Raw genomic sequence first — 16564 nt, 5'->3', positions numbered from 1 at the left:
TCAGAGAAAGAGCCAAAGTCCTTAAATTATGAAAGGGTGCTATGCAATCTACATAATCCCTAAACCATAACCTCTCTGACCTCATCTCCTGTCACACTTCCCCTTAGGTATTCTGCCCTGATTACACTGGCCTCCTTGCTGTTCCTCATCAGGCATGTTTGCATCTCAGTACATTTGCTATGAGTCCTGCCTTCCTAGACCATCTTATTCAAAACTGCTTTGCATCTTTCTAGTACTTTCTATTCCTTCTTCCCTACTTAATTTTTCTCCATAGCACCTATCATTTATGACACACTAGTTATATATGAATTTGTTATCTGTTTGATACTAGATATAAATGTGGGATTGTTATCTGTCTTATTGACTGCTATACTTCCAGTGTCTAAAACAGTGCCTGGCACATGGAGGCACTCAAATATTTGTGGAATAAATGCATATTAAGTAAGGTTTGCTATACTACCTGACATGTCTTTGAAACTAACGGCATAAAGTTAACTAACTCATTATCATGAAGGTCAAGATTTTTATTTATTTTCCAGTGATGATTAGTCTTTTTACAAAAATTTTTTTAATGTTTTTTTTTTAATGTTTTTTAAAATTTATTTTTGAGACAGAGAGACAGAGCGTGAGCAGGAGAGGGGCAGACAGAAAGGGAGACACAGATTCCAAAGCAGGCTCCAGGCTCTGAACTGTCAGCACAGAGCCCGATGTAGGGATTGAACCCGAGGACTGTGAGATCATGATCTGAGCTGAAGTCGGACGCTTAACAGACTGAGCCACCCAGGCACCCCTGATTAGTCTTTTTTAGTTTATCCCAAAGTTATTCTAGATGTCTAAATTAGTCCTTACACCAATCAACTTAACTTACTATTAAGGAATCACTGAGATACTATTAGGGAGTTTACTAGGCTATAATAATCAGACCATCTTACAAATTATGAAATGCATTTAGAAACAAATAAAAGATTAGAAAACAGAAAAGTATTTTGGAAAAAAAAAGAAAACATAAAAGTATTTTGTACTTACTCATCTGACATAATTTTTTTGCCAAATGGTAGTCTTGGCCCATTTCTGCTCTCAGGAACTGGAAAACATTAAGAAACTCTTCAGATAAGTACTTTCAGAGAGAATTTAAATGTCAATAATAAACCCCCTAAAAATATTACATTATTTATTATTTTTCTTTTAATATTTCTACATTTTTGCAGGAGTAAGTCTGTAATCAATTAATGAAGAATATTTAAGGACTTCCCATGGCAAGGCACCAGAGAACAAGTATGATACCTCTATGTTACTGCAGCCATACTATATGTATATTACTTAACAATTTCAGAATACATAGGTTGGTTCAACTGGCAGAGATACTAAAGACATTCATCACTTTAATATCCCTTTGGTTCAGATACAGCTTTTTTTTTTTTTTTGTAAACTTAGTCCATAATTACATGACTAAGATTGTAATTCATTTCATTTTACTATTTAAAAAAAATTTTTTTAATGTTTATTCATTTTTGAGAGACAGAAAAACCAAGCATGAGCAGGGGAAGGGCAGAGAGAGAAGGAGACACAGAATCTGAAGCAGGTTCCAGACTCCAAGTTGTCAGTACAGAGCCCGACGTGGGGCTCAAATTCACGAACTATGAGATCATGACCTGAGCTGAAGTAGGATGCTTAAACGACTGAGTCACCCAGGCGTCCCTTGTTTCACTTTTATTATATTTTTATTGTTACAAAGTAGTAAATATTTTTGTATGTAGGGAATTTAAAAGCTAAATAAACACATTCTGTCCCCAACTAAAAAGCATTTATATTTCTGCCATCCAGAGATATTTATTTTTAGCATCTTCATCATATCATTTTAGTATTTTTCCATAAGTTAAACACATATTCACAAAAACTAGGATTATTCAGTAACTTTTTTTGCTTATTTTAGAGAGAGAGAGAGCATGTATGTGAGTAGGAGAGAGGGGTGGGGGGGGAGAGCAAAAGAGTGAAAGAGAGAGAGAGAGAGAGAGAGAGAGAGAGAGAGAATCTTAAGCAGGCTCCATGCTCAGCGCAGAGCCCCATACAAGGCTGGATCCATGACCCTGGGAAAATGACCTGAGCCGAAATCATGAGTCAGATGCTCAACCAACTGAGCCACGCAGGTGCCCCTATTCAGTAATTTTTTTTTTTATTAAAAAAAAATTTTGTTTTAAGTTTATTTTGAGAGAGAAAGTACAAGTCAGAGAGAGACAGAGAGAGGGGGCAGGGAGAGAATCCCAAGCAGGCTCCACACGGTCAGTGCAGAGCCTGATGTGGGGCTTGATTCCACAAACCATGAGATCATGACCTGAGCCAAGGTCAGTTGGTTAACCAACTGAGCCACCCAGGCGCCCCTCAGTAACTTATTAAAAATAAGCCACATATCATGATAATTTTCTCCCCATAAAATTAAATATTCTTATATATTTTTTACTTAGGCTACAGGTTAATAAAACTAATGTCCTATTCTAAAACTTACTTAGACTGCTTCCATTAAAAAATAACCCTAAACTTAGATGATTGTTCTTGATTGTGTGTACTATATTCTGAACATAGGCAGGTATACTAGGCTTCTTCTGCAAGACACAAGGGCATGGAGTATTAGAAGAGACACTTCCCCATGTTTCTAGACATTTGGTATATACCCAGGCACCATTTTAAGAAGTTCTCTACCAGTTTTTTCAGTTTCTTCCACAGGTATGATTATTTACATTTCTCTAATGGAAATAGAACACTTCTGCAGATTTTTCTATAAACCATTACCTTTACCACAATCCCCACTTTTTCACATATTAATAAATGCTATGGTAAACTCATTAAACAGAATTGTTTTTGGGTTTTTTTTTTAGATTTTTTAAATATTTACTTATTTTTGAGAGAGAGTGAGAGACAGCACAAGCAGGGGAGGGCAGAGGAAGAGAGACAGAGGGAGACACAGAATCCGAAGCAGGCTCCAGGCTCTGAGCTGTCATCACAGAGCCCAACATGGGGCTCGAACCCACAAACCGTGAGATCATGACCTGAGCCAAAGTCGGAGGCTTAACTGACTGAGCCACCCAGGCACCCGTTACATTTTTAAAATCTATTTTTGTCTATTAAGACCTATTTATTTTCATTCCTATTTGTAGTTTCCTTCCATTTTAATTATGGTATCTTGTGGTTTATCTAGGTCATTCTTTTTTCAAATATCCTGTTCTTAAATGGATATAGTAATTTGGTATTTACTTTGAATTTTGTTTATTTAATTCCTTTTCTTATTTTCCTTATATTTATTTTGTTCTTTTTCTAGGAATTACTATTTAGTTCATTTGTTGTCATTCCCCTTTGAATCAACATTGTCATCACTTAAGTATTCAAAACCTTAAGCTCTTTTTGAAAGCTTTAATATTTAGTGTTGTGGTTATCACTATTTTCTAAGTAGTTTGTAAGTTTAGTTTTGATTTTGATTTGTAATTCAAGTATCATCCAGAAGAATACCTTTTAGTTTAAAGTAGTTTTGTTATTGTAGTTATTTTTATTTTCAATGCCTAGTTTAATTCATAACAGAGAATGTGACCAGTATCATATGTAGCTACTATTTATATTTTTAAAATCTTTATGGAAAATTTAAATAAACACAGAAGTAGAAAAAATAGTAAAAGAAGTACACGTCTCCAATTCTCATCTTCAAAAATTAATATTTTGTCAATCTGATTGTATCAATATTACTATACATTCTTTTCCCCAGTCTGCCTAGACTGTTTTAAGATTTTTTACAGATATCATCTCATTTCACTTTAAATTAAAAACCCAATGACACTATGGCTATTACACCTAACAAAATTAACAAGAATTTCTCAATATCAATTAATATCTAGTCTATTTCATGAAGCATTATGTTAATAATACTAGCCTCAGAAAATGAAAAGGAGCATGGAATCAATTTAAAAATGTACTTAGCACTGACCTATTTGTTGATGCTGTTAACAAAAAAATGTGTATGTATATATTTCCTTTTAACAGTTCAAAATGCAGTGAAATTAAGAAATTCATGCAATGGATATTTGGCTAAAGACTTTCATGAGAATTGCTTAAAACTTCAAAGTCAAGCTAAATTAAGAAGACAGGTTTAAAAAAAGTGGCTTTACATTAAATTATTTGTGACATTCAAAATAAAGAGATGGGACTTCCAGGGAAGATGGCAGAGTAGCCGGACCCTAAACTCACCTTGTCCCTCAAATACAACTAGGTAACACTTGCATCACTGCAAACAACCCAGATAATGACCCAAAGACTGGCCAAACAAATTCTACAACTGAATACAGAAAAGAGGCCACGTCAAAGAGGGTCAGAAGGGTGAGGATTCAGTGGGAACCTAAACCCCATAGATCTGACCACTGGAAGAAGTGAGCCACAGACCCAGAGAGGGGTGAGAAACAGACTATCACACAGGGGGAGCCTGCAGGGGGAAGAGGAATACCCACAGCATTTGCCTTTGAAAACCAGAGGGTCTAAATTTCCTGAGTGCTTACAACCAGAGGGACTTAAAGCCTGAAACTTTAAAACTCAGCAGCCTTGGCTCTGGGAGAGCTCAGAGGGTGATAGGAAGCTGAGCCCTTACCCTTAAAGAGATAGCACAGCAAACATCCTTCAGAGATACAGCTTGTAAACAGTTTGAAAGTCACCTGGAGCTTATGGGAGGGAGAGTTGGTTACCAACTCAGGAGTTTGGGGAGGAACTTCTCCAGGAACAAAGGAGCTGGCAGCCTCCATTTCCCTCCCCTGCCCCTCATCATAAACATACAACTACCTGTGGGAACCAGCACAACACTGGCATTCACTACCTACCTTGCTTACACCACACCCCGCCCCCTCCAGTCAGGCCTGCCTCAGTCCTTGTGTTGCAGATCCTCTCCCCCAGAAGACCCCTGCAAACCTTGCCAGCAGTGCCTCTCCTGACCTCTCACGGAGGACGTCTGCACCTTGTTAAAACTGCATCCCCTGACTGCTCATCCTTTGTGGAGTGCCCAGCTTTGTCTCTGTGGTAGCTGCGTGTCCCCTGTGGAAGAGGACCAGTGCTACCTAGTTAAAAGTGCATGTCCTTCCCACTACTTACAAGAGCAAGAGACTTCCCTAACACACAGAAACAGACACAGAGAGTTAGGTAAAATGAAGAGACAGAGGAATATGTCACAAATGAAAGAACTGGACAAAATCACAGCAAGAGACCTAAGCGAACTGGATATAAGTAATATGCCTGATAGAGAATTTAAAGTAATGACCATAAAGATACTCACTGGACTTGAGAAAAAGGTGGAGGACATCAGTGGGACCCTTAACACAGAGATAAAAAAAAAGAACCAATAAGAGAGAAAGAACATAATAAATGAAATCAAAATACACTTGATGGAATAAATGGCAGGCTGGAAGAAGCAGAGGAACAAATGAATGATCCAGAAGATAGAGTAATGGAAAGTAACCAAGCTGAACAAATGAGAGAAAAAAGAGTTACATAAAACAAGAATGGTCTTAGGGAAATCAGTGACTCCATCAAGCATAATAACTTTCACATTATAGGAATCCCAGAAGAAGAAGAGAGAGAATTGGGGGCAGAAAATTTATTTGAAGGAATAATAGTTGGAAACTTCCCTAATCTGGGGAAGGAAACAGAAACCCAGAGATCCAGGAGGCACAGAGATCCTAACAAAATCAACCAAAGGAGGTCCACACCATAGTAATCAAAATGGCAAAAAGTAGTAATAAAGAAAAAAAAATTAAGCAGTAAAAGAAAAGAAGATAGTTACCTATAAGGGAAATCTCATAAGGCTTTCAGTGGATAGACCAGAAGGAAGTGGAATATATTGAATATATTCAAAGCGCTGAATGGGGAAAACGTGCAGCCAAGAACACTATCCAGTAAGGCTATCATTCAGAATAGAATGAGATGAAGAGCTTCTCAGACAAACAAAAACTAAAGGAGTTCATGACCACAAAACTAGCCCTACAAGAAATATTAAAGGGGACTTTTTGAGTGGAAAAGAAAGAACATACGTGAGAGTATGAAAAGTAGGAAACATAAAAGTAGTAGGACTAAATATTTCTGTAAAAAATCAGTCAAAGGGGGCGCCGGGGTGGCTCAGTCGGTTGGGCGGCCGACTTCGGCTCAGGTCACGATCTCGCGGTCCGTGAGTTCGAGCCCCGCGTCGGGCTCTGTGCTGACAGCTCAGAGCCTGAAGCCTGCTTTGGATTCTGTGTCTCCCTCTCTCTGTTCCCCTCCCCTGTTCATGCTCTGTCTCTCTCTGTCTCAAAAATAAATAAATGTTAAAAAAAAAAATTAAAAAAAAAAATCATTCAAAGGATTCACAAAATAAAAGGATGTAATATATGACACCATATACCTAAAACATGGTGAGGAGAGGAATAAAGAATGGGTTCAACTTTAAGTGACCATCAACTTAATATAGACTGCTATATGCAGATGATGTTATATACAAACCTAATGGTAACCACAAATCAAAAACCACTAATAGATACACAAAGAATAAAGAAAAAGGAACCTAGGTATATCACTAAAGAAAGCCAACAAATCATTAGAGAGAGCAAGAGAAGGATTAGAGAAAAACTACAAAAAAAACCCATAAAACAAGTAGCAAAATGGCAATATATACAAATCTATCAATAATTACATTGAGCGTGAATGAACACTCCAATAAAGACATAGGGTGACAGAGTGGATAAAAAAAACAAACCCATCTACATGCTGCCTACAAGAGACTCATTTCAGACCTAAAGACACTTGCAGATTGAAAGTGGGGGGATGGAGAAACATTTTTAAAAAATGAAAAGGTACGTGCAAAAAATAAAAAAACCAGAGTAGTTTTCAAGAAAGAGAGAATAATGACACTTTTTAAAACTATGACTACCTATATTACATTGATAATATTAAATAAAATTGTAAGGTTAAAAAAAAAAGACCTAAATATGAGACCTGAAACCATAAAAATCCTGAAAGAGAGCACAGGCAGTAATGTCTCTGACATTGGCCATAGCAACATTTTTCTAGATATGTTTCCTAAGGCAAGGGAAATAAACTATTGGGACTACATCAAAATAAAAAACTTCTGCAAAGAAAGGGAAGCAATTAACAAAACTAAAAGATAATCTACTGAACACAAGATATTTGTAAATGACATATCTGATAAAGGGTTAGTATACAAAATATATAAAGAACTTATACAACTGAACACCCAAAAAACAAACAATCGAATTAAAAATGGGCAGGACATGAACAGATATCTCTCCAAAGATGACATTCAGATGGCCAACAGACACAGGAAAAGATGCTCAACATCACTCATCATCAGGGAATTGCAAACTGAAACTGAAATGAGGTATCACCTCATATCTGTCAGAATGATAAAATCAAAAACATAAGAAACAGCAAGTGTTGGAGAGGATGTGGAGAAAAAGAAACCCTCTTGTACTGTTTGTGGGAATGCAAACTGGTGCAGCCACTGTGGAAAACAGTATGGAGGTTCCTCAAAAAGTTAAAAATAGAACTAAACTATGATCCAGTAATTGCATTACTGGGTATTTGTCCAAAAAATACAAAAACACTAATTCAAAGCGATACATGAACCCCTATGTTTATAGCAGCATTATTTACAATAGCCAAATTATGGATGCAGCCCAAGTGTTCACTGATAGATAAACAGATAAAGAAGATGTGGTATATTATATACAATGGAATATTACAGATCAAAGAGTACACTTATGATGAAAACAAAGAAAAGAAAAATTGAAAGATTAGAACTATGAACACACGTATACATTTTACCTAGATTCAACACTTCTTAACATTGTGCTACATTTGCTTTATCTCTCTCTTTTGATAGGTAAGGTGTAGATAGTCTAGATATTTTTCACAGAAACATTTGAAAGTTGCAGACATTGTAAAATTTCACCCTGAAATATTCAAGCATGGGTCTCCTAAGAATAAGTTCATGCTTCAGTGTAACATTATACCCTTATCACATCTAAGAAAATTAACAGTAATTCTGTAATAAAATATTACATTCAAATTGAGACTTCCCAATTTGTCTTTAAAATTTTTTTAATTGTCTTTAAGATTTTTCTCTAGGCAGGATTCCATCAAAATTCATGTTGTGATTTTAGTTGTTAACTATATTTTGTTTTTGTTTTTTTTAATTCCAGTACAGTTAACATACAGTGTTATATTAGTTTCAGGTAGATAATATAGTGATTCAATTCCATATATCACCCAATGTTCATCACAAGTGCACTCCATAATCTCCATCACCTCTTTCACCCATCCCTTCACTCATCTCCCCTCTGGTAACCATCAGTTTATTCTCTATGGTTATGAGTCTGTTTCTTGGTTTGTCTCTAATCTTTCAATTTTTCTGTAGGTTTGAAAATTTTGAAAATAAAAGTTGAGAATTTAAAAAGAGATGCATTCTGAAAACAAAAGATCTTATGCACAGATACAGCATAACATGAAAATAAGCAATCTCATATTGTTTGAATATTTATCTGAAAATGAAGTCATGGATTACTTTTATAATTTAATGTCAAAAAAAATAGAAAAGAAATAAGGGGTGCCTGGGTGGCTCAGTCCAACTTCAGCTCAGGTCATGATCTCACAGTCTGTGAGTTCGAGCCCTGCATTGGGCTCTGTGCTGACAGCTCAGAGCCTAGAGCCTGCTTTGGATTCTGTGTCTCCCTCTCTCTCTGCCCCTCCCCTGCTCACGCTCTGTCTCTCTCTGCCTCAAAAATAAATAAAAACATTTAAAAAATTAAAAAAAATAAAAAACAAAAGAAATAGTGACAGGGCACTTGGGTGGCTCAGTTGGTTAAGTGTCTGACTTTGGCTCAGGTAATTATCTCACTGCTTGTGAGTTTGAGCCCCACATCAGGCTCTGTGCTGACAGCTCAGAGCCTGGAGCCTGCCCCAGATTCTGTATCTCCCTTTCTCTGTGCTCCTCACCTGCTCATGCTCTTTCTCTCCTTCAAAAAAAAAAAAAAATTAAAAATTAAAAAAAAAAAAGCAATAAAATGAGCAACTACAAAGTGTTTGGTTATGGCAAATAGGGTGAATGCTTTATAATTCATGAATGATATAGATGTTCAGTCAAAGGATGAGGTTAAGTAAAATCTTCCCAATGCTTGGCATCAATTTTTTTCTCCCTTGCTAAAACACCTTATAATATTAAGGAAGTTTCAAAACTCTCTACATATGCTTTATTCTAAGAGGAAAATACGGCAAATGTGTCTGATTTCTTTATATGATTCCATGGCTTAGCATTTCGGTTAAATTATATTAAAAGGCAAGCACTTTAGCATTTTATGCTAAAACTCTAATTGAGGCTTCTAGCCATGATGGAGCTAACAGAGATCAGAGTTTTCTCCCTCCTAAACAACCATAAAATTGTACAAAATATATGAAACAAGAGTTTTCAGTAATTTGACAATAGGTATTACGGGATAGTGATCTGGAGAAGAGAAACAAGATGGGTCCTATTACTACCTCAGTTTACAGGTGTGGGCTATTTCCAGGTACCAGCACAGGCAGGAAGGAACCAGATACCAGTGACTGGAGTGGAAAAAAGACAGTTTGGAGTTCAGAGAGGCCAATGTTATATTTTCAAGAGAGCTCCAGCAATCTGCAGAGGTGTCTCTTTGAGTCTTTGGCTGGAATTCATCTGCATATGAGTATGAAGAAACTATTTGAGGCTAGAGAAAGAATTGCTGGAATGAGCAGGTAGAACAATTACTGAATCGCACACAGGGCTGAACAGAGCTCATGTTTTCTCCAGCCAGAGTAGAAGTTCCTCTTAATACACAGGGCATTGGGAAGAGTCCTCATAAGGGCATTGCCTTAGTGCTGTCCCTACAATATAAAGGCTACCCTGGACCCTCCCAACAAAGCTTGAAAGATAAGACTCAAAAAGAGAAACCTGCTTCCAAGAAACCCAACTATGTCCCAGATCAAAGCCCAAAAATATTTAAAGGAAAACTACAAAAGTTTGTACCAAAGAATATAAAATTTTTAATGTCTATGATTTAGTAAAAAAAAATTACTAGGTATGCAAAGATGCAGAAAAATATGACCCATATAATGGAGAAAACTTAGGCAACAGAAACCGACCTAGAATTGACAAAAACGATAGCATAGCAGACAAGCACGTTAAAATAGCTATTATAAATATGTCATATGTTTAAAAGTAATATATGAATAGATGAGAGAAATAACTGATATAAAATATTTAAAACTTCTAGAGATGATAAAATATCTGAAATTTTATACACACACATATATGGAGAAAGAGGGAGAGAGGGAGGGAGGAAGGATGGGATTAACAGTAGAGTATAACTATAAGAAAAGATCATGAACTTGAAGAGAGACCAATAGAAATTTCTAAAATGTAATATATACAGAAAATAAACAAAAAAGGAACATCAATGACCTTTGGGACAACATTGGGTCGTCTAACATACATGTAACTTGGAGCCCAGAAGAAGAGAGGGAGAGAAGAGGTTAAAAAAACAATTATTTGAAGACTTAATAACATTTTCAAATCTGGTTTAAACTATAAACTCATAGACCCAAGAATCTCAATGAGCAGAAGCAATGTGAAGAAAACCACATCAAGTCATATTGTAATCAAATTGCCAAAAATAATAATACGAAAGAAAAAAAAATTAAATAATGAGAAAAAAGCATATACAGATGGACAAAAATAACAGCAGACATCTTGTCTGAAACTATGCAAAGTATTGGACAATGGAACAGCTTTCAAAGTACAAATCTTCCTCAACTTATGATGGGAATAAACCCATCATAAGTTGAAATAAATTGGAAATGCATTTAATACACCTAACTTACCAAACATCATAGCTTAGCCTAGCCTACCTTAAACATGCTCAGACCACTTACATTAACCTATAGTAGGGCAAAATCATCTAACACAAAATGTATTTTATAATGAAGTATTGAATAATTCATGTAATTTATTGAATACTATACTGAAAGTGAAAAATGTAATGGTTGTAAGTGTATTGGTTGTTTACTCTCATAATTGCGTGGCTGGCTGGGAATTGCAGAATGCTGCAACTACCCAGCAACATGAGAGAGTAATCATACAACATGTCAATAGGTAAGGAAGAAATCAAAATTCAAAATTCAAAGTATGGTTTCTACTGAATGCGTATCATTTTCACACAATTATACAGTCGAAAAATTGTATGCTGAACCATTAAAAGTCAGGGACTGTCTGCATCAAAAAAACCTCGCAACCTACAAATTTCTAGCTCATACATTCTTTAAAAATGAAGATGGGGCGCCCCGGTGGCTCAGTCGGTTGAGCCTCCAACCAGCTCAGGTCATGATCTCATGGTTTGTGAGTTCAAGCCCCACCTTGGGCTCTGCGCTGACAGCTCAGAGCCTGGAGCCTGCTTCAGATTCTGTGTCTCCCTCTGTCTCTGCCCCACCCCCTCTCATGTTCTGTCTCTCTCTCTCTCTCAAAAATAAACATTAAAAAAGTTTTTTTTAATTAAGATATTAAGACTTTTTCAGATAAAAGCTGAGAGTATTCACTGCTCACAGAACTACATTATACAAAAGAAACCATAAGAAGTTTTTCAGGTAAAAGGAAAATAGTATCAGGTGGAAATTGGGTTCTACACAAAGCTATGAAGAACACCAGAAATGTGTTCCAAAAAAGATATTTTCCAATTAAAAAAATGTTTTTAAAGAGGATTGACCATTTAAAATAAAGATAGTAACAATGTATTATAGGGCTTATAATATACATGGAAGTAAAATGCATGACAATAAGAAGGGGGAAATTAAAATATATTGTTATAAAGTTCTTACAATATACATGAAGACGTATGATATTAACTAAAGGTAGACTGTGATACCACAACTGGGGTAAAATTGCTTTTTTCTTTTTTTTTCTTTTTCTTTTTTTTTAATTTTTTTTTTTTAACGTTTATTTATTTTTGAGACAGAGAGAGACAGAGCATGAACAGGGGAGGGTCAGAGAGAGGGAGACACAGAATCTGAAACAGGCTCCAGGCTCTGAGCTGTCAGCACAGAGCCCGACGCGGGGCTCGAACTCACGAACTGTGAGATCGTGACCTGAGCCAAAGTCGGATGCTTAACCGACTGAGCCACCCAGGTGCCCCAAAATTGCTTTTTCTACATAGAATTATCAGTAAACGTTTATGTACAACTTTTGCATGTGATGTTTCAGGCTTCAGTGCCTTTGCACATGCTTCCTATGCCAAAAATGCCATCTCTACTTGTTTACTTGATGAATTCCTGAGCTTCCCTTTTCCTTCAAGTTTCTAAAACTCCAATGACTATTCTAAATCCCTTAAATACTTCTACTAGCACAGATTTCATTTTATTATAAATTGTACTATACACATAATATATACCTGTTAGTTTTCAAGGGTAAAGACATATCTTTCTTACCTATCTCTAAATATCCCCAATAACTAGCATGGTGCCCAGTTGTGTAGAAAGCATCCCTTAAAGCAGTCCTTGCAGAGTTTTGTCCCCAAACTTTTATTCCTGTTTCTGCCTTGGGCAGAATAAGTCACTTCCAGAATCTTCTCTCACCTCTCACTTCGTGAAGGTAGTAAGAGAGATGAGTAGCTAGGTAAGCATCTGTACATGGGCAAGGATATTTTTACTATTTTTTCAATCTTCAAGACTATACACTACTTATTTTAATATTTTTAACTTTCTTACATTATAATGCACAAGTTGAACTTACTTCTGCCATTAACTCTAATGGAGCATGAGTATCCTTATTAGGGTGACTGTCTTCATCATTATCATCATCACTGGTATCATCTTCACCATCATCATCTGTCGATTCAGATAACTTATCATCAATATCCTGAAGGCAACGTTTATTATTTTTCTCCTGCTCTTGAAGGACTGCATCTTTGCCCACTTGACCTAAAATAGAATATGCATATTTTTTTAATTTAAATTTAAATTTTTATTTTAGAGAGAGAGACAGAGAGAGAGAACATGCAAGCCAGGGAGAGGGGCAAAGGGAGTGAAAGGGAGAGAGAGAGACAGAGACAGAGAGAGACAGAGAGAGAGAGACAAAGAGAGAATCTTAAGCAGGCTCCATGCTCAGCACAGAGTCCACTACAGGTCTAGATCCCTTGACCCTGGGATCATGACCCGAGCCAAAATCAAGAGTCAGACACTCTACCCAGGTACCCCAGAATATACATAATTTAATCAATACTGAAAAGTTCAAAAATTAAAAATGGTTACTCCTAAATTAAAATGTATATATACTATATGGCTCCCTGTTCTGGGGTTTATTTTTTTCATGACTAAACAGCACTGCAATGAACTTACCTGATTTCCAAAAAAAAAAAAAAAAAAAAAAAAAAGTAATACAACTACCAAGAGGGAAAAAAACAAACCCCAAACACTGAACTAATCTTAGTGTTGTTTGGCTCTTAAAATTTTAATAGTAAATGGAAAACAGTTTTGTTTATATAAAATATGATTTCAAGAAAAAAAAAAGAAATGAATACTATTCTATCTCCAGAAATACATTTCTTAAATTGTTCTTATAGGAAGGTAAATATGAAATAAAGAGCCTGGAGAGTAAAAGTAAGACTGGAGAGGCTGAAAAGAAAATAGTTCTTCTCAGGCAGGTCTTGTCACTGCTTGGATACTTGAGAATAAAGTTGTTTATCTCTCAACACACACACACGCAAATTAGAAAAGAGACATGTGGGGGCACCTGGGTGGCTCAGTCGGTTAAGCAGCCGACTTCGGCTCAGGTCATGATCTCACGGTCCGTGAGTTCGAGCCCCATGTCGGGCTCTGTGCTGACAGCTCAGAGCCTGGAGACCGTTTCAGATTCTGTGTCTCCCTCTCTCTCTGCCCCTCCCCTGTTCATGCTCTATCTCTCTCTGTCTCAAAAATAAATAAACGTTAAAAAAAATTTTTTTTTAAAAAGAAAAGAGACATGTGAAGTATTCTAGCTATAACCAGAAGTTACATAACATTAGTAATGATTTTTCGAATGTCAAAACACAATAGTTATGGTGAAATGCAGATGACTGAAAAATAAAAATAAGCACTAATAACTACCCATTCAGTGCCCAGCACTATGTAGAGTCCCAGGAACACAAAAATGACAGTTCTTGACTTCAGGGTACTCATTCACACTCTCACTGGGGAGTCAGAAACATAATGGATAGTGATAAAACAGTATGAAAGTACGGTGATAAAAACGTGTGGAATAAACAAAAGAACAAAGGAAGGCCCCATGCCAACCTGGAGAGTGGTCAGGAGTTGCCCAGTCTGAGTGGATCAGTTTTTCTAAGGAGAGGAAACAGCATGAACCAACACAGAAACAAGAACGTGCCTCAAAGCGCTTTGACACTTCTTAGGAGTCAAGGTTGAGACTAAAATGGTGACAGATGTGGCTGGAGGGGTAGGTAGATAATGGAATCTTATGGGCCAGGAGCCTTGGAATTAGGACTATACCCTAAAAGTAAACCTTACTAATGATGGATTTTAAGTACGAAAACAAGTATGGTCAAATCTGCATTTCTGGAGGAACACTTGGTCAGGACGGTGGAAAGTGCATTTGAGGGGAGACCAAAAAATAAAAAGAGCAAGGAGAGAGGTTAGAGGTCTCTTTTAAAAGTCTAGGTGAGAAATATGACTAATATGAACTGGTAAAATAGGGATGGAGAGGGGGAAGTAGATTAGAGAAATATTGAAGAAGTAAAGTCTCTATGACACAATCTACTGGAACATTTTCCAACAGTTCAATTCTTTTATTATCTGCATCTATTTTTGCCATATGAGTATCACCTATACTAATTATTCAGTATTTTTCTTTGAATCTACTTTTTTAACATATAAGTTTTATCAGATCACAAATATTACCATCCATGAAGCTGATGGATATACGAATAAAAATAACATATAATAATCCCAACAAACATTATAAGTCATTACTCTTTTGAACATTAGATATATTAACTCATTTAATCCTCTCAACATCTCAATGAGGTGTGTACTATTTTCACTCTGTTCTTAGATGAAACAGAGAGACCGAGAGGTTAAATAACCCACCCAACTTCATGCCACTAATTAAGTGGTGGATCTGGGAGTCAGTTTGGCTCCAGAATCCATATTCATGACCATGTCTTACCTTTTTCTAACATACACTGAAATATATTATCATTAAACTAATTTTTTAAAAAAGTTACTATGTGTTTCCTAAAATTATCTCTTTGGGAAATACTACTGAGTGAGCTTGTCAACTGCTCTGGCTCTACCAAGGTCTTTCACAGTTTCAACCTGAACTTGTGTGAAACCTTGCCTTCTTGTAAGATTTTGAGTGTCTGGAAGTCTTGTGAGATGCCTTCTTGGACGGGAGTTTGGCCATTAGCTACTCCAAATCATGTAGAAACACTTGTGTCGTAAATAAAATGAAGAAATCGAGGAGATCTCAAGAGACAACAATGTTAGGAAAACGCAGGCCAAAAAATCAAAAAGCTGATAAAACTCCAGACTCCACAGCAAACACCTGCCTAAACCAAAAAATGCTACCCTGAAAACAGGTACCAGTCCTTCCAAGAGTAGGATGGCTGGGCTCTTCAGGCCATCTACCTGCTTCTGTTTCATTAATAGTCTCCATCAGCTCACAGCCACCCTGATCTTCCAGTGGGTACCTGGTCTGTTCAATACTCATCACGCTGATGTCATCAGGGTAAGGTCATAATAGGGAATTAAAGACTTCATGGGATGTCACAGGAACCGTCTCATTCAATTTACTAACACTGAGCCATTTATTTGCATTATAGCACCTACCACAACCTGTCGTTGTCTTATTTTTCTGTTTATTATTTATATTTAATAGTTGAGTATCTCCCACTAGAATGTGGACTCCATAAAGGCAAGGATGTTGCCTATTTGCCAACTATTGTATCCACAGCTTCTAAAACAGTCATGGTACTCAATAAACCATTGTTGAATGAATGGAAGTTAATGCTTTCATTGGTATTTTAATCCATTCTAAAATGCCTCATCATTACCATTTTATATAATGTATAGCATGGATGCCATACTCGCATATCAGAATCATCTGAAACATGAATTTCAAAAATTATAGCACAGGTTCCTTTGATTTGCTCCAGACCTACAGAGTTGTCAGAATACCAAAGGTCATGGAAGAGGGCTCAAAGAGAAGCTACATTTACTCACATAAAAGATTATTACCTATGCTTTCTTTTAAGAAGGAAGATGACCATAGCTTAGACTGTAGATTTGTTTCTGTATCTTTATTTTCAATATTCTTTGAAGATGCTCTATTTTCAGTATTCCTTAAAGAGGCTGTATTTTCAATATTTTTTGAAGAGACTTCCTTCCTAAATGTTAAAATAAATAGTGAAAAAATACTTTCCTAGGTCACGGTTCTGTTTAAAGCCTCATATGGGTTCATATCCATATGCACGCACGTGCTTACACACACACACAC

At 36.4% G+C, this 16564-nt stretch overlaps 1 protein-coding gene across 6 annotated transcripts in view; it reads right to left on the bottom strand.

Annotated features, from left to right (window-relative positions):
* The window catches only part of ERICH2 (glutamate rich 2), a 37396-nt gene that overhangs the window by 7139 nt on the left and 13693 nt on the right, over positions 1 to 16564 (bottom strand). For 5 of the 6 annotated variants that reach the window (XM_042994664.1, XM_015541665.2, XM_042994663.1 and 2 more), the window contains 3 exons: positions 16306 to 16454; positions 12809 to 12996; positions 1027 to 1084 (listed from right to left, as the gene is read on the bottom strand). In XM_042994664.1, coding sequence (XP_042850598.1) covers positions 1027 to 1084; positions 12809 to 12996; positions 16306 to 16454 — 395 coding nt within the window. Of the gene's footprint in view, positions 1 to 1026; positions 1085 to 12808; positions 12997 to 15696; positions 15795 to 16305; positions 16455 to 16564 lie in introns of those variants that run through there. The other variant, XM_042994667.1, reaches the window with a different exon arrangement.

The sequence above is a fragment of the Panthera tigris genome, chromosome C1 (genome assembly GCF_018350195.1).
Source record: "Panthera tigris isolate Pti1 chromosome C1, P.tigris_Pti1_mat1.1, whole genome shotgun sequence".
Classification (NCBI taxonomy): domain Eukaryota; kingdom Metazoa; phylum Chordata; class Mammalia; order Carnivora; family Felidae; genus Panthera; species Panthera tigris.
Note: the sequence above shows the minus strand (reverse complement) of the source record. Positions and strands in the feature narration are given on the sequence as shown.